The sequence below is a fragment of the Erythrolamprus reginae genome, chromosome Z (assembly GCF_031021105.1).
Source record: "Erythrolamprus reginae isolate rEryReg1 chromosome Z, rEryReg1.hap1, whole genome shotgun sequence".
NCBI classification, from domain to species: domain Eukaryota; kingdom Metazoa; phylum Chordata; class Lepidosauria; order Squamata; family Dipsadidae; genus Erythrolamprus; species Erythrolamprus reginae.
The window spans coordinates 69391187-69410639 of record NC_091963.1 but is presented as its reverse complement, the minus strand read 5'-3'; the positions used below and the strand labels follow the sequence as shown (position 1 = coordinate 69410639).

General features: G+C 36.8%; 1 protein-coding gene across 1 annotated transcript in view; it reads right to left on the bottom strand.

Moving 5' to 3' along the window:
- TBX20 (T-box transcription factor 20) overlaps positions 1 to 16408 on the bottom strand; it is a 255812-nt gene extending 239404 nt beyond the window's left edge. The window contains exons 1-2 of the mRNA XM_070766940.1: positions 16282 to 16408; positions 9557 to 9797 (exon numbers count right to left, since the gene is read on the bottom strand). Coding sequence (XP_070623041.1) covers positions 9557 to 9797; positions 16282 to 16408 — 368 coding nt within the window. The remainder of the gene's footprint in view (positions 1 to 9556; positions 9798 to 16281) is intronic.
- Positions 16409 to 19453: the final 3045 nt, after the last annotated feature.

Below are 19453 nucleotides of genomic sequence, written 5' to 3'. Positions count from 1 at the left end.
CAGGGTGGGGATTCATTGTAATAAAAAAACATCTTTCCGGTAGGCTCTGTTTTGTTGGAAGGGGAAATGCATTTAAATTATGTAAATGGGTGATATAGGGTTATTATCGCTGAATGTAAATGGTCTCTCATCACAGAAAAAACATTATAGAATCATGAAGCTGGCAAAGGACAGTAAGGCAGATGTTTTATTTTTATCAGAAACTCATAAGGGAAGGGAAAAAACAGACAGATTAGTCACAAATACTGAGTGGCAGAAAGTTTATGAGTCGAGAGGAGCGAATAAGGCAAAAGGAGTCGCCATCTTGTTTCACCGAAGAGTGCATTTTCAGTTAAGTAATATTAAAAGGGACAAAGATGGCAGAATGCTATTTATTAAGGGGAAAATAAGAAACAAGTTAGTAACCTTAGCGGTAATTTATGCTCCCAACGTAAATGCAAAACAATTTATAATAAATGTAAAACGGAAACTAGATGATTTTGCGGAAGGTATAGTGATTTTAGCAGGCGATTTTAATCTGGAATTAACAGCAGGGAAGGGGGGGAAAGAAAAAGTTACACCTAAATAAAATCAATATGATGGATCTTCATGAGAATATAGTTAATAGAGACACTTTCTATTCTGCAAGACATAATAAATTTAGCTGTATAGACTATATGCTAATTAATAAAACAGATAAGGTAAAGTTTAAGAAAGCGGAAGTGAAAACTATTTGGCTATCAGACCATGCTCCTCTCCTGGCTGTGATAGAGATAGAGGTTTGTAGCAAACAAAGAATTTGGAGGTATAACCCCATCGTCTCAGCAAATGAGGAGAGTAGAATTAAATTACAAAGGGAACTTAATGGATTCTTTTGTATTAATGCAACAGGTGAGATTAAACAAACAATAGTTTGGGATACACATAAAGCAGTAATGAGGGGTAACTGCATTAGTACTGAAGCTTTTATTAGGAAATCCTGGGATGTTAAGAGGAATAATTTATTAAAAGAAATAGATTTAATCCAAGAAACTTTAAAAATTACAAGAAATAGAGAATGGAATTTATTATCATTTAAGAAAAAGAAATTACAATTACTTGATGAAGAAAGATGGAATAAAATGAAGATGATTATGAAACATAGAATTAGGGGTTGGAGTAACAAATCAATGAAGCAAATGGTACACTATTTGAAAAAAAGAAAAGAAAAATCATATCTCTGCTTTAAAAGATAAGGATGGTGTAATAAAACGTAGTAATGTAGAAATGGAAAAAATAATGAGAGATTTCTATGGGGAATTATATAAAAAAGAGTATGTTATTTCGCAAACCTCAGAGGTTAAAAAGAAATTAAAGGAAGAGGATAGCCAAATGTTAAATGCAAAAATCACAAATGAGGAGATATCTAGAGTTATTAAGGGATTGAAACCTGCCAAAGCACCAGGTCCAGATGGTTTTATGCTGAATATTATAAAGTGTATATGAATGAATTATTACCGCATATGGAAAAATTGTTTAACAATGTAATGGAGACTTTTGAAACTCCACAGACGTGGAAAATGTCAGAAATTATAACGGTCCCAAAACCAGATCGTGATTTAATTGACCCGAGTTCTTATCGCCCCATCAGCCTATTAAATCAGGATTATAAGATATTTATGAAAATATTGGCAAATAGGGTGGAGAATATATTACCAAAAATAATTGGAGAAGATCAATATGGATTTGTGAAAGGAAGGAAAATTTATGAACCAATAAGAAACGTGGTCAATGTTTTACACCATGCTACCAGTACCAAAAGAAAATTAAGTATCTTAAAATTAGATGTTTATAAGGCTTTTGATAAAGTTAACCATGACTACCTATTTCAATTATGTAAAGACTTAAATATGGGAGACATATTTTGTAGAGTTAGAGAAACAATATATAAGGATAATGTGGCTCAAATCAGAGTAAATGGCAATAGAACAGAAATTGTTAAAATTCAGAATGGAACTAAGCAGGGTTGCCCACTATCCCCAATGTTATTTGCATTAGCAATTGAGACCTTAGCAAACAAAATTAGAAATGATAAGGAATGGAGAGGCTATCAAATAGGGGAACTTGAATTGAAATTAAACTTATTTGCAGATGATGCTATAGTGATGTCTGAAACCCCAATTGAAATGATGAAAAGAATAATGATACTGCTTCAGGAATTTAAAGATCAATCTGGACTTTAATATAGATAAATCAGAGATAATATGTTTAAATACTGGCCTCAAAGAGCAGATCGAGATTCAAAAAATTTCAGGATTGAAATTAGGTTGTAAAAAAATGAAATATTTGGGAATTTGGTTGTTCAAGAATCCAATAAAAATAGTCACGGCCAATTATAACCTAATATGGAAAAAAATCCAGAAGCAGATTAAAAATTGGAAGGGTAAAAAGTTAGGAAGAATGGCTAAGATTAGAGCCCTTAAGATGATGATAATACCAAAAATGATGTATTTGTTTCAGGTTCTACCGGGTAGTTTTCCTGAGGCAAAATTAAGAGAATGGGATAATAGACTAAACTTTTGGATTGAAGGAGATAAAAAACCCAGAATAAGGAAGCACTGGCAGTTTGCACAAGAGAAAGAGGGGGGTTGGGGCAGCCCATATCTATTATTATATAGAAATGCTTTTCAAATGGAAAGGTTAATGGAGCTACAGTTATGGGGGGGAAAGAAATGGGTAGAATTAGAAAAAGAAATTAATAATATAAATAACAAAGAACTATTATTTAAAAATTGGAGTAGAATCGAAACCAGTACCTTAAGTGATCCTTTTAAAGCATGTTTAGAAATATGGCTTAAATGGCAGAGGAAAAGTGGAATAAAGGTATCCAGGCTATCAACGTTATATGTATTGAATATAGGGGATGATGTTAATTTAAGTAGAATTATTAAAGTATTAAATAGTAAAGGGATAACGAGAATTGAACAATTATATGAGAAAGATGGAAGAGTTAGTAGAACCAGATTGGAATGGTGGATTGGTAAACAGAAATGGTTGCAGATTAATGCAATATGTACATATTTAAACAAAAGTGAGAATAAAGAAGCCTTCTTACGGGAAGAAAATAGTTTAGAAAAAATATTAAGTGAAAAGATAAATGAAAGTAAAGCACAAGCTGGTAATATATATAGAATGCTATTGCAGATGGAAGAAGAAATAACAAAAAGTTTAACAAGATGTTGGCAGGACGATTTACAAATAGATGAAAGAGAAATGAAAGAAATAATACAAAATATATACAAGATTAAAAATACGAGAGTTAGAGAGATGAGAAGAAATTTTTTACATAAATGGTATTATACACCTGTACAAATTGCACACTTTCAGGGGAAAGAGAAGAGTAAATGTTGGCATGGGTGCCAGAAAAAAGGAATTTTTATGCATATGATCTGGGAGTGTGCAGAAATTCAGAAATTCTGGAATGTAGTGCAGAATGAAATTAATAAAATGTTAAACATTAACTGGATTGTTACAAAAGAAATAGCAATTTTAATTAAATATAGGGAACTAGGAGAATTTAAGGAAATTAAAACCGCAGCATTGGAAAGTGCTCAAGCGGTGATGGTATTAGGTTGGAAAGATTCTACAAAATGGACAGTACAAAATTGGTACTGGTATATGGTGGACCACATACATTTTGAAATTATGGAAATAAGATTAAATAATTTTGATGAGAATAAATTGGAGAAGCTGATGGTGCGATGGAACAAGGTAAAAGACTATATGTTAAGTAGAATCTGTGATGTAAATATGAAAAATAAATTACAATCACTCTTTCAGTAATATTTGTTCAAGATAGAGCCAAGGATTAATAGATAGATAAATAAGCAAAATATTTTTTTGAATCCCTCTGTAGGGGTGGTGGGGGTGACGGGGTGTGTGTGTTGTTAGGTGACGGGCACATGCACTGTGCACTGTTATATGTTTGTTTTATGTAAACCTATAAAATCAATAAAAATTATTTTTTTTAAAAAAGAAAAAAAGCTGGTATTCAAATAGGCTCTGATGATATAATATGTGTCCATTGGGCTGCCCGAGGCAAAAATAGGGAGCGGCAAAGAGACATTGTTAGGGCTTTGGTCAGTGAAAAAAAGCGGAGATCGTTTACAAGTCTTTGAAATGTTCTGCCAGTTTTAAACAAGATGGGAACAAGATAAGAGTTCTGAGGGATCTCTCTTGGGAAACCTTGAGAGCAAGAGCTGCCTTACGCCCAATTTCAAGCCATTTATATCAAAGTGGAAAAAGGTTTACGTGGGGGTTTCCAGCTGTTATTTTGGTGTTCCAAGAAAATAAAATGTACAGGGCTCATACATTGGAGGAGGGAAAGGCATTATTGGATCAACTGGGGATCAGGTTTGAAGAAGCTGGAGCACAAGGAACTATGGGTGAGACAAAAGAAGCAGAAGAAGGAGAATATATTTTTGACAGTCATAGTGCCCCAGACGAGGAGGAAAAACAAAGAGAAGAGCAGTTGAAGGAGTTAACCGGACAGGTGGAGGCCATTAGAAGAGAGCAGAGAAAAACACGAGCTCAGCATGAGAAGAAAGCTAAAAAGTGACCTTGTTGGCTCTCCTTGTCTTTTTGTATTTTTTCTTGGAGATGTTTTTGGATTCTTGTGTATCTGTTATTCTGTGGGGGAAGTTTAAGTGGGGGGGAAGGGTTAAAGAAGTTAAAGAAGGAATTATCTAAAGGAGAAAGGAGGGTGGGAGTGGAATGTTTCTCTTTTATTAGAATTAAAAGTGGTTGAAAGTGGAGCTCAGTAGTGTGGGAACGCAATCAAGAGAATGTGCCTCAAGGGTTTTTCTTGTCCTCCCCCCTTGGTGGGGGGAGCACAGGGGGAGGCACGTTGGGGGAGGTGACAGGGGTAAGGAAGGGGGGGGAATTAAACCAAGGGCAAAACAAGAGGGGAAAAGGGTTATTTTGGTATATTATGATTGAGTGTAAGATAATGGTTTTAAATGTGAATGGTTTGGGATCAGATTTGAAATGTTTTAGGATATTAAGGATGGCTAAGCAACATAAGGTGGATATTATGATTTTGACAGAAACACATAAAAGATGGGGAGGAAGGGATAAATTGATTAATGATAGAAATTGAAAATGGGTATATGAATCTAGAGGAACGCAAAATAGTAGAGGTACGGCGATTGTTATTCATTAGAGAGTTCCTTTCGAAGAGGTTGGAGTTCAGAAAGACAGAGAAGGGAGATGGATATTTGTTAAAGGGAAAATTAATCAAAAGAAGTTGACATTAGCAGCAACTATGCCCCAAATGCAAAAACAAAACAATTTGTAATAAATACTACGAGGAGGTTAGACAACTTTATGGAGGGCTCAACTTTTTTGGCAGGAGATTTTAATATGCAATTAACAAATGGGACTAGAAACAGTAGGACATTACATTTAAACAGACTTAATATGGTGGATCTTCATGCAGATATTTCAAACAGAAGTACATATTACTCAGCAAGATATAATACATTTAGCTGTATAGATTATATATTAATGAATGGGGGGGCAATATACAAGTTAAAAAAGTAGATATTAAAAGTATTTGGTTATCAGATCATGCCCCACTAATGGCGGAATTGGAAATAGGTCAGGAACGCAATCAAAGAATTTGGAGATATAATGCAGTTGTAACTGCTAGTGAAAAAGATAAAGATAAATTGCAAACAGAGTTATATTAATATTTTAGAATTAATTATGTGGGTGGTATTAAACAATTGTGTGGGATGCATGTAAGGCCTTTATGAGGGGACAATGTATATGTATTGAAGCAGATATTAGGAAGAGGTGGGGTAGAGAGAGGGAAAGGAAGATAAGGGAAATAGATTTGATACAAGAGCAGTTAAGATTAACGAAAAGTAGAGATTGGAATAGTTTATTGAAATTGAAAAAGAAACAGTTGATGGTGTATGATGAGATCCAATGGAACAAGATGAGAATGACAATGCGACAAAAATATTGATCTGGGGGACAAAATCAATGCAACAAATGGCAAGATATTTGAAGAAGAGGAAAGAAAAATCATGTATATTAGCATTGAGAGACTATAGTGGAGTGCTTAGATATGGTAAAGAGCAGCTAGAGAAGATAATGGGGAAATATTATGAAGATTTGTATAAAGAGGAGCAGGTGAAGATAGGAGCCGGCGAAGGTTATTCTTATTTTGAATGTTCCAAACGGGCTGGAAGGGGGATGGGGAGCGTGCGCGCCTGTGCGCCCGACATTGAAAATCACCTTCGCCAGTCTCCGCTGTGAGAAGAATGATGAGAGAGAGTGAGAGCAACAGACAGAGCAAGATAGAGAGAAAGTGAGAAAGAGAGAGAGAGAAAGAGGGGGGAGAGAAAGAGATAGCAAGAGAGAGAACAAGAGAGAATGAGTGAGAGAAAGAAAAAAAGAAAGAGTGAGAGAGAGAAAGCAAGAGAGAGAGAAGAAAAAGAGAGAAAGTGAGAAAAAGAGAGAGAGAGAGAAAGAAAGAGAGAGAGATGAGAGAGGAAGAAAGAGTGAGAGAGAGAGAGAAAGCAAGAGAGAGAGAGACAGAGGAAGCAAGAGAGAGAAGAGTGGAAGGAAGAGAGAGAGAGAAATGATAGAAAAAAGGGGAGAAAAAAAGAAATGAGAAATTGATTGAGGCAGAGAATGACAGGAGAGAGAAACAGAGAGAGAAGTAACTCTTGATTTAAAGCATATGGTAAAAGCACTTAAATAATAACAGAGAAAAACCCCCCAGCCCTCACCTGTTTTTATTAATAGTTATGTTTTTGGTTTTGCTGGTTGTTTTAGTTTTAATAGTAATGGATTTTGGATTTTTTTAATTATTAATTTCTTTTAATAAAAAAGAAGGGATTTTTATTTATTTATTTATTTCTGCCCACACCAAAAAAAATTAGAGGGAACATTGATTCTGAACCCATGGAGGAAAATAATGGGGTATTAATAAGATCAGGTAAAATACAGTGGTACCTCTACTTAAGAACACCTCTACTTAAGAACTTTTCTAGATAAGAACCGGGTGTTCAAGATTTTTTTGCCTCTTCTTAGAACCATTTCTACTTAAGAACCTGAGCCCAGAAAAATTTCCCAGGAAATTTGAGAGCAGCACGAAGGCACGGCCAGTTTCCTGCCAGTCCCCCTGAGTTTCTCTCTCTGGCGCAGTGTATGGGAGGCAGCCTCGCCCCGGGTATGTGGGAGGCACGTGCTCCTCCTCACTGCCTCAAAGTCCCTCTTTTTTTTTTAAGCCTTAAAGTTTTGGATTTTTAAAATTCCCCTCATCTCACCTTCTTCCTTCGACAACGACTGTCCTCCTCCTCTTCTTCCTCCTCCTTCTCCCACCCAAATTCCAAACTATTATTTCTTTCCTAATGGGTTTGCACCCATTATTTGTTTTTACATTGATTCCTATGGGGAAAATTGCTTCTACTTACAAACTTTTCTACCTTGTCATGGAACGAATTAAATTCTTAAGTAAAAGTACCACTGTACTCCAATTGTCTTCCTTTGGTCAGTACCATTGATTTGCAAGGATGACTGTACCATAAACCAGCATGAAAATAACAGACCCAAGATTCAAAATATTCTCCCATACCAGCCTCTAATTCAGACTGAATTGTTTGATTGGTTTTTCTTGAAGGCCACTATAATGAAAGTGAAAGTAAAATAAATTTTACCATATTTAAAATCACGAGTAGTATTTAATTACTCAGCAAGGTTACAGAGTAAGCTGGTGCAGACAATCCAATGAGAAATAAACAAATAAGCAAATTTATTTTAGCTCTGGATGGCACTCCTATATGAAACAGATGCTAACACAGCAGAAATAAGAAAACAATCTAACAACATTAGTGATAATTCCTTTTATTCCCTTTTTATACATTTTGGCCTAAACAATTTCATAACTCCTCCATTTATGTGCAGATTGGAATGTGGTCGGGGGCAATAACAAAAATATTGGCATAGTAGGAGTAATGTTGCAGAGTAGTATGCCACCAATATTTAATGAACATTTTGGATATGATTTTGTGCAGAGTAGAAAAACTAATAGACTCTGGTGAATTAATTTTTTCAAAATGTAATACTGTACTGGCTTTTCTTTCCTAGTTGTAAATACAGTGTGTATTGAATTCCTATCATGCACATATAACGTATTAATTTAATCTAAAAGCAACAGGTTGTTATTATCCACTCACCAATTGGGGCTGAGTGGTTAACATGTCTAAAGTCTGGGATAACTGTTTTGATCTTCAAAATTGTCTTAAATCTCTTTGTTGTTTTGATTGCAAGAAACTAACTACTTCCCCTAAAATTGTTTCTGGTAGAATTCTTGCTATATCACCTTCTTCATTTTACAAGGGTTCAATCTAATTTGTAAATTAGATTTGTTTCTTTAAAGGTATGGTTTGTTTTATAAAGATTTCCACTTTAATCATTCTAATGCTTTTACTGAAACATGATTTTCTACTTCAAATGTCTTATTTTTATTTTACTCCAAATAAAAATTCAACTGAAGATTTGCAGTACATATTAATATACCAGTGCAATGTATATCCTCAAATTGAAACAAAGTAATGGGAGACAATTTCTGATGACTTACATTATACATTCATGATTAATGAGATATAGTAACTTTTCAGAGTCTACTGTGGGTTATAAGGGCAAATGTTCAATGTATGTTTATCACTGTGAGACTTTGACATCAACTGACTATTAGTGCTTGTGTGAAACAGCCATCACAGATCAAAAACAGACCAAAAAAACATGTTATCTGACAACACTTGTAATGCAACACTTTTCTGTGGTGGTAATTATCCATTCAGCTGTGTGTCATTCAGTGCTGTGATGTAATAAAGCAATGACAGTGAACAAATCAGAACCACTTTATTGTCTGACAAGATTTTTAACACAGACTGGATATTTAAATAACAGGAAGGATACATCTTGGCTTCCCTTCCAGGCTTGTTCATAGACAATTTACCATTTTAAACTAACTCAGCAAATGTTTTCTTCCATAAAGTCAAGACAATCCATTTTTCATCAAAACTCAACTCAAAGCTGACTTCCAGTAGCCATGTGCCTGATGTCCTTTCCCTGGAGCTGATACATATCTGAGTATGCTGCCCCTGGGAACTAGATGACAATGCTTTTTTAAAAATGTATTTATTACTATATTTTTACTGTTTCAAACACATGACTCCATGCAGCATACAAACCAAAGTCCTTATAAAAACAATTGAGCTGCTCAATACTATCAGAAGCCTAATTACCCCCACCCCCAGGAGTGCTCTTTTGAGTGCTGGGAGCAAGAGGGTTAACCATAGCTCTGGAGAAACTCTGAGGTGTCAGGGCAAATAGAAAATTGAACAGAATGCAGTATTTATTGTATATTAGCCTGATATAGCTGAAGCTGTGCTAAAATTATAAATTTCAGAAATCCCAGCAATTGTCACTTTTGTTAGATAATTATATATCAATTATATAATTGTCACACATCTGAATGATACCAGCTGTGGGTAAGATGCCTCAAACTCTGCCACCTTACCTTCCTGATTTTGTGATTATCATCTCAGTCCCTAGTTCATGGAATTTGTCCCAAAGCTCTTTGGTTTCCAAATTGCAGGAGATCTTAGCCATCTCCTCACTAGGGATAACTGGGGTGGTGGGGATTAGTGGCTCTGTGCAGAGAGAGGAAGGGCTGCTATTGCTGCTGAAATCCCCATGGGTGTCCAAGTTTGGCAAATCACTCGGAGACTGAGAACAAGATGATTTCTCCACGAATTGCTCTGAAAAGAGGACAAAAAGAAAAGCAAGAGGCTTGTGAGAAGATCCACTCTGGTACTGTGTGTGGGATGGCTGCAAGTAGCCAATATATGTTAACCTTCTTCAGAAAATGAAACAAAAGGGCCCAGACTGATCAATTTTATGCAATAAATTTGCTCCAATGTCTGATAATCTCAGCAGCTTTCCTGAATTTGTCTTTTAATAAAAATTGTTAGTCAAAAAAGATACTGCCAGACTCCTGATATTTTTTTCCCTAACACAGCTTTCTTATTACAATGAGAAAGAAATTAGTGGGAAAGGGAGAAAAAGAAAGGTGTCATCTAATGTTGATTATGCAAGATTTTAATTCATAAAATTGAGCCCATTCTCCAAATATATTTGCCTTTATAATCAATTGTAAGTTACAAAGAATTCTTCCCATTTCTCCAGAACCTCCCTCTCTTCCAGTTGAAATGTTCAAAAGCAAAATTTGGCAGAAAATCCAGGAACTAACTGTATAGATAGAAGCATTTAAGAATATATGCAATTCCTAGTTGATTTTCATCCTTGCTTGACTATCAGGGCAACTACTATATCCAGTTTACTTATAGAGGTACTTGCTAGTTAAACGGAGGAGCATTTACTTGGGTCAACATTCAGTAACAAAATTCTAGAGCAATTTGAACATCTCACAAAATATTGGGAGAATCAGAATAATTCCAATGTGTCTTTAATTTCAATTCTTTTGAAGGGAAGAAGGATTTTCCTACATGTATTGTGTTAATACTATGTATAAACAGTTGGTTCTGCAATATATAAACAAGCTAACAATGAATGTTTGTTTATATTGAAGTACTATAGCTTTAGTGTTGCAAATTGCCACAAGAGGGAGCCAGAAAGCATGTTTTTCTCTTTCTGCTCTCTATTCTTTCTTCTGATTCACTGAGACTGAGCTGTAATGTAATGTACAGTATATCTAATATGTAAGACAAAGACAGATTTGTAATTTTATTATTGTATTGAGAGATATTGACTGTTTAAATTGACTATACTATTTTTAAAGTAAATACTATTTTATACACTTTACTGTATCTATCTTGTATGACTGAATACAAGATAGATTGTATTCAGGATATATGGTGGAATCCCACATTTTCCTCTGTGCATATCCTTGATAACTCAAGGGTTCTACCCATTCCTTAACAAATTGTCAAGAATAATTTTTGTTCACACATACTCAAAGTTGTCTCGGCCTTTCATCTTTCTGTGGGGGGTAAAATGAAGACCCAGATTTTTGGGAGCAGCAAGCTGATTCTATAAACCACTTAGAGAGGGCTGTAAAAGCACAATGAAGTGGTATATAAGTCTAAATGCTATTGCTAGTTGCAGTATACTGCTATGGAAAACAACTGAAAAGTGAAAATAAGCCATCAGTAATTCATCATTGATGGACAATGGGAGTGCTGCTGATGTTAAATAATATTTTGGGAATTCCCAGAACCTTGTTCAGAAATCCCATTGATTTTAATTGAGGGTTGTCTTTAGGAAACTTATTTATTCTATTGGATTTGTATGCTGGGACTCAGGATGGCTCACAGCATATATAAAAATAGAACAATAATATAAATCCAATTAATACTACAATTTAAAAACAATTCAAAGACAAACTTAGCGACCAATCATTCAACAATCATACTTAAAGCATTCAGTGGTCAGGGGGAAGATCTAAGAGTTCCAAGCCTGTCGGCAAAGATGAGTTTTTAAGCTCTTTCGGAAGACAGAGGGTGGGGGCAGTGCAAATCTCTGGGGGGAGCTGATTCCAGAGGGTCGGGGCACCCACAGAGAGGGCTCTTCCCCTAGGTCCTGCCAGCTGACATTGTTTGGTTGATGGGATCCTAAGGAGACCAACTCTGTGGGACCTCATCGATCGCTGGAATTTGTGCGGCATAGTTGATTCACTTGATTCCAGTTTTCTGGAAACACAGCTTAATCATAAACTAATCATGGTGGGTAGGTTCATACAACCCACTAGCTGATGACTTCACACAAACTGCTTGCAACATTGTTAGAAAAAAAAAACAACGGAAAACCCTGCCCAGTACTTTCAGTTTTAAAGAAAAATCTAGAATTAATATAGATGAGCCTTGTACAAAATAATTGCAGATACACAATCTTTCAGTCAAAATAAACTGTTGAAACATTTACTTCATTTTATTCTGATCTGACTTCCCCTTCATTAGGAAGAGGAGGCTGTATGAAATAGTGGTTAAAGTGGAGGATCAGGTCTAAAAAACCAAATTCAAATCCTGGTTTCTATCAGTAACTGACACAAGTTGTCAAGCTAAAAAGGAAACAGAAACAACTTTGAGTTCTCTGAAGGAAGGGCTACAAGTTCAATTAAAAGACAAATCTAGAAAAAGAATAGAGGAGATGGTTTACTAGTTGTGATGGAGTTGAAAGAGCCAGAATACATGATCACTCCAACAATTGCCAGGATACCAAGAAACCTAGCTCAAAGCTGCCAGAAACCATCTAGTCATCAGGTAAATGTCACTTTAAAACTAGAAACCTCTTCCAATCTCTCCAAGGACAGCAAGGATCTGAAAAGAGTCCCCTGCAGGAGAAGGAAGGGGACTCCTAGACTAATGACATCCAAGTCGCATACATACATTAGATGAGATGCCTTGATTTCCAAATAATGAGAAACAAATGAGTGGAATGTGCAAGACAATCTTCGACATTTTCTCATGAATGATTTAACTTCAGCTGGTCGCAATGGTTTGGGTGATGCAAAAATCACAACCAACTTTCAGCACTCTACAAATAAAGCTAAGGTGACTTTTTCCTCAGACAGTAGTTTAGAAATGTCCAGTTCCTGCGAAATATTAGGCCCGCTATAAAGGGCTTCTAGAAAATTGAGACATCGATTAAGTGCTTAACGAAGACTGGCCGATTTTCCTGGAATCCGTAGGATTGAAAACAATCCCAAACGCTTCGGACTTTTTCGACGTTAACTCCCCAGGAATCCGAATTTTCCCAGAGAGGGCTCCTGGGGAATAAAAGGTTCACAACAATTCCAGATGTTTGAAATTCGCCCTATTAGCCAAGTCCACGTAAAAGCTGAATTCGCCTACTTTTGACAGCCTGAAATCAGCGTGTCTGAATCAGTTCAGCATGAAATTATATCCCCTTCATACTGTTATTTACCAGGAACAAAAAATAATTCTCATATCCAAGAAATTAATTACCGTAAAAGAATCGAGTTCGTTTTTCTGGAACTCTGCCGAAAATAACGTTGTTTATTCCAGTCCCACCCCAACTCGGCCAACAATAGATCTCAAGCCTGCACCTCCGCCTTAATTGCAAATCTTTTTTAGCTGAGACTGCAGTGGAATCTGAAAAGCAGAAATCCATTTCTAACCCAGAAGTTACACTAGATCTAGAACTTCCTCACGTAATCTAAGCAATTGTAAATTTAAATAAAATCTAGCACCATTGGGTCAGTATCTGCACGGGTGCTCCGCCTAGAAGATATTCAGCAGTCAGAAATCCTGATAAGAAGAAAATGAATTAGATCGGGCCACTGAACCAGCTAGCCCGGACCTAAGGACAGAAATCCCTTGTTGCCCCTTAGAGAAATGTGGCAAATTATTTACTTTATGCTCATTAAATAAATGTGACAAAGCCTGGAACATCTATTTTGCTTAACAGGATAGAAGTTTGGAGGATCCAAGCGAGCGTCCCATTGATGTCAACGGGATTCCGTTGACATAAATGGGAAACTTTTATATAAAATTGTATATAAAAATATTTGACAATTATCTGCTGTTGAATAAATAAAATTCATTGGACAGATTTCAGATTTGGAAACAGGCCAAACACAACAGTGTGGAACCTAATATTTTCAAAAGCGGAAGCTTGCAATTAAAAAGGGGCTTCGTGTACACAGATCAACAGGGACGGGATGCAATCCGTCAGATCGACTTCGACAGTACTTGGGCTTAACAAATAAATAAATAAAGCAGAATATCTCCCACCTCTCTCATAACTCATTTCCTAGCCGTCCCGTATTAAGTCTATTAGAAGATCTTTTCTAGACTATTTTCTGTCTGTCCTACACTTATCAGAGCTCAAAGCTTTTAAAAAAATCTTTCCCATACTTCATCTCCAAGAAGATAAAAGAAGGCAGCTTGGGGCATTTTTTTAATTCTCTAAAGTTAATTAAAAAGGAATGTTTTTCACACAGGTTTCGTTTATATGGTCGCTTTTTAACATAAGAGGTAAGTCCAAATGCCCATCAAGAGCTTACACCGCCCCAATGTCTGATTTTTCAACATAGACGAAATGGCTGGGTGGACTGGACTCTATAAGACATGTGTTTGCTATACGCTAAATAAATAAAACGTAAGACTGAGGGTTTTTTTTCTATTTCTCTTTGAAAAATGTGTTTAATTTTTCTAAAATGGACTGTTTTCTCTAACAGCTCGGAAGGCAGCTAACGAAGCAGAAGAGAAGCGTTCCTATTTTTGCTCAACAATGTTTATGAACAATTATAATGTTGAGGCTGCTATGTCAGCAAGGTTTCAAAACAGAAAATGCTTAATTAAAGGAAATAACTGGAGGAAATTTTGCTTTTATTAAGGAAATTCATTGAAGCGGGGATCTATCAAAGTTTATTAAAAGTACCATCAATTCATTCAAGAATAAAATATAACTTTATTACGGTCATAGACCAGCAACAGACATAATTATTTACAATATATTAAAAATATTGTATTTTCTTAACAGGAACCTAATTATAGATATTAATGTCAGTACTATATTAAAAATAGTACTGACACTAATAATCTATAATTAGTTCCCTGTGAAGAAAATATTTGTTCTCGGATCGTTAGGTAAACTCACTAATTTAGTGGAGTGGAGAGCCGATAAAATAAATAAATACATTTTTCCAAATTTTATATAGATACCTCCAAAATTTGGGCGGAGTTGGCAGCTATAATTCTGTAACAATTTTTTTTCTTGTGGACATAGCAGGGGCACAGAATTTTGCCACTGCACGCGTGGTTGCCAGGTTTGGGTACTGTAGGAGAAAGCCTACATACAGGTTATCCGTCCTCCTTAGCAATCTCTCTAGTAAGGGTTTGGGGTGGGGAGAGAAAAGAGGCTGCAGAAGCGCCAACTCATTCAGCTTCAGTCATTTTTTAAACATTCTTGCCCTTAAGTTTCTACGCCGTTTCAAGACTGACAGCAATTTCTCTTAAAAATCTTGGAGACATTTCCAAATGGAAATCTTAAGGATCTGGCAATTAACTGGCGAATTTAAGGCTCCAATCGGGAATGATTTATTAGGTTAAAAAAATTCCCTTGAATTCAGCCAGAATTGTTTGCAGTTAACCCAAGTATTTTAATGCCACTGCCTGGACTTTAGAAATACAGTGATTCGTTACATGTGATTGCGTTCCTCTATCACCAATATAGAGCGCAAAGAGTTCCAGCAATTACTGTATTTGGAAATCGGTCCTGCTTGAAACTAAGGATACTTGATTGGGGGCAGATCTTGTTTATTCAAATTATGGTTGGAGCCTGTGCCTTCAAATTTGGAAACAAGACCTACTAATTAAAGTGGGACTTTCAGTGTCATTCTATGTTCCCACTTCCCCAGTATTCCAAATAAGAATGAGTGCCTTTATATCATGTTTATGGCAGAAATGGGAATGTGTCACCAATCTCCCTTACATTGTACATTTCTATCGAATTATATATAATTCGATAGAAATGTACGATTATATATTTTGGAGGCTGTGTAGATCCTTGCACTTTAAAAAGCAGTCAAGTCTCAATGGGGCAGAACTTTAGTAAATTTTATAAGGCAGATACTTCAAATAAGCTGGATTTTTTTTGGCTGCTTAAATTCGACTAGGATACCTGTAAGGGCTTATTTGATTTGGAATTAAGTTAGATTTTGAAAGGCAAAAGCGTTGTTGCGATTTAATAAGCTCAAACAAACATCGCCACCTTTGAACGCTTCCTTTAAATATGAAATATGAATAGCACAATTTAAAATCCAGAGCAGATGAATTCAATAAAATCACTTTAAAGGTCAGTTTTCCTTAGATACAGATTTCCTGCATCTCTTGGATGTTACTAAGTAAAGTGTGTGCTGGGATCAATAGATGCTCGTTAAAATTCTGCTTCTTGGGGAGCGGGGGAGGCGGGTCTAAAATTTTAAATAGTGTGAACTGCTTTGGTTTCATCCCCTATCATTCTCAACCATTACGTCAAATAAGAGTGAATGTAAGACCGTCTTTAAGAACCACAGGTTCGCTAGCTCTGCAAACATACCTAGGGCAAGGATAAATTCTGGACTATCCCTCTTTAAAAGCAAAGTTACCAACCAAATCCAGTTGACCGCTGTCTGCTCAGTCAACCACTTCTAGATCCCACAACAATCCTATGCACATCACCTTCTCCCCGAAAGCCGGGTGACCCCAAATCTGGACTTACCCAGAGGTTCAAGGGTGTTCTCGCGTCTTTCTTTCTCTTTGGAGTTTCCGCTTGACATGAGCGCTGCAATGGAGAAGGCGTTCGCTCGAGAGGAGAGCTGAGGTTTGGGTGGCGCGGTGTACTCCATGACTCCGAAGCAGCAGCAGTGCCTAAAATCGCAAAACCTAGCCACGCTCACCTCTGACTGCTCTTTTTTTCCTGCACCGGCCCCGCTTCAGCCCAGACAAAAGGGAAGAGATCCAAGCCGACCCGCGGAAAAGGCAGCTCTGGAACGTACAAACCTCGAGGGCCGGGCAGATTATGCTGTGCTCATCTCTTCCCGGAGCATGGCTTCGTGTTGGTGGCAATGGGCACTACAGACAACTCAGTGGGGCATCCCTTAGCGCCTCTGCCTTAATTTGTTGGCCGCCTAGATCCTATCGGCTATCCGCCAATCAGCGCCTGGCTACGTCAGGACTCCCTGATCCGACAGGAGGGGAAAGAAAAAGGAGGGGAGGGGAGGGGAGAGGACAGGAGCGCTCTAAACTGGCTCTGGCTGCAACGAAACTGGCTCGTGGAGCAAGATGTTTTGGACCCGAATCAGCCCAGTCGGGCTATTGAAAAGAGGAAATGAATCTGGTTTTTCGGAGCTGTTTTGCAGGAAATCAAATACAATTGATACCCACCTCCCAAGTGAGACTGCAGTCTATTTCTCGCTATCATTCATCGCTTGGGAATTGCTTCGAAGTAAGCCCTTTTGGATCGGCCCAACTAAGCAACCAACTTTTCCATGCATAATAGCCCGGCCGCTTGCTCAGACCAAGAGCACCTGGACTCGGGTTTTGCAGTCAGTGTCAACTTCTCAGTAATTATTGCTATGCTCCGATAGTCTAAAGCAGAGATCACATGGGCAAGATTTAAAATACACATTTCCACGGAAATCATGAGTGCCCCAGGCCCGCCTAAGCAGTAACTGAGCATGAGTTAGTAAATACCCCGATCTTTTTGATAAATCATTCTGATAGACCACCAACTGCTTAGTCATCAAATTCCGCATTCTCAGGAGTAATATTTAAGGTACAAAATTGAATTATAGTTTTCACTTATTAAGGGGAAAATGGAACGAGTTATTGTTGGAAGGCCGTTGTTCCTCGCCAGCTTTTTATTTTATTTTTTTAATATTTTTTTATTTTAATAAAAATGATCTCATAAAACAAAACAAGGCTTCTTGGATTATTAATACGCATGTTCTGGAAAGGAACTACAGTAAATAAAATGTGATTTTTCTACTGCACTACCAGATTGTTTATAGATCTTCATTTTATAGAAGGTTCTTATTACTAAATCAATTTCTTGAATATATTTTTGCGATTTCTAAGATAGCTAAACGTATTATATCTACTATAATTTAAAAAAATTAAGTCCTCTGGGTATCAATCTAACTTGCAAAATTGTAGATAATTCCAGTCCTAGACTCCAAATGTTAAATTGCAACCCTTTGCACATTTATTCGAATTAGCAACCTAATTCGGCAGACTTGCTTTCAAGGAGAGAGCAGAAAAAATGCTCTTTAAGTTGTAAGGGAATCGTGTGAATGAGATTTGGAAAGAATTCAGGATACCCTGAATGTCAAATGAACACAGCACTATTTTTATCGCCGATATGTTACAAAGGGTCGCTATATCTTACAAACGCAAAAAATGAGCCGAGTAAACGACAAGTTGAATTAATCGTCAATTAGAGTCCAGCCAATGGATTCCCCCTTCATAAATTTTGCTGGGCTCTATCCTCTGCCTGTTTTAGAATTACGACGTTGCTGGAAAGTAAAAGGTTGCCGTGATCATATCTCTGCTTGGGTTATCCATATGCTAACTCTGAGTCTATTGCCAACTGACTCGAATACTTCCCCAGCTAATTGCTAATGAGTCCGACGCTTTGCAGAGGAAGAAAAGAAAATGCTTTCTCTTTTCTTTCAACCGCCCTTTCCCTCGCCACCTTTAACGAATAGCAGCGCTCCTTTCTTTGTTGAATTCCACGTTTCGGAATGTACAGTATCTGGGAAACTTTGTTTGTCTCGATGAGCTGCAGCTCTCGAAGTTTCTCTTTGCTAATTGCCACGCAGCAATTAAGCTTCATGCTTTGGATTCAAAGGATTTAAAACTGCTTGCATCTGTCCTCACCTCTTCGTATTTCCATTCTGATTCAAAGGTGGTTTTCAAAATGCAATTGGACTTTGTTTTTCTTTCCTTGAAACCGTTTTGCTTCTCATCCAAGAAATTTCTTCAGTTTGCTTCTTTGGATGAAAAGAGAAACCTTTCCAAGGAAAAACCCAAGAATGTCTAGTTGCCTTTTGAAATGAAGACTACTTCATAAAATATCACTCTTAATGGGACTTCAGCCACAAGTTGAGTGCTCAAAATCTGTCTGAAAGCTGTCTTCCATAGCAGGTCTTTAGCCCTTGGAAGATAGAAAAAAAAAGACGAGGACTGAAATGGATTGGTTCTTCCTTTCTCTTTGGAGGCATTTTCAATTTCCAGCAAATGAAACGTCTGCAAGAAAACAGCTCATTGGCCAGATTTTCACACCAGAGAACCAATTCTGGGCAGAATTCTAGGTTTAAATCTGTAGGTCTCAAATCTTTGCTGTTTTGACTTCCACAAGAATCACTCCCTCAAACTGGTACTCCCAAAGTGCCCAATCTCAAGTAGTTGGGTTGAAAGATCTAGCAAGAAAATTTAGAGACTTTGAGGGCCATGCTCCCTCATCAGTAAGAAAAACTCACATTTGCAAACTAAAAATTGTTTGGTGATTCATTACACCTGAGTACTTCCAGGGACACTGGCTTCCATCAATAGTCTGAATGGATCTCTTTTAGTTAAAGCAGTTTTTAAAGTAATGTTCATTTGAATATGAAAGGTGTGTTTTATGACAAAGCCATGGACTATGTTCACACATCAATATAACCAATTATTTCCTTTAACCCTGATTTGTTTACTAAACATTTGACTAGGTTGAGATCATACTAGGTTTAGATAAACCCTAAAACTATGGCTGAATGAAATACAATGGCTGATTTTAACCGGGGCACTAAATCAAAACCTGATGAAGTGCAACCCCACTAATGATGGGTGGTTGTTGTTGTTTGACTAGTGTTAGGTCTAAAATCCTAAAAGATCTCACTGAAATGAGTGGG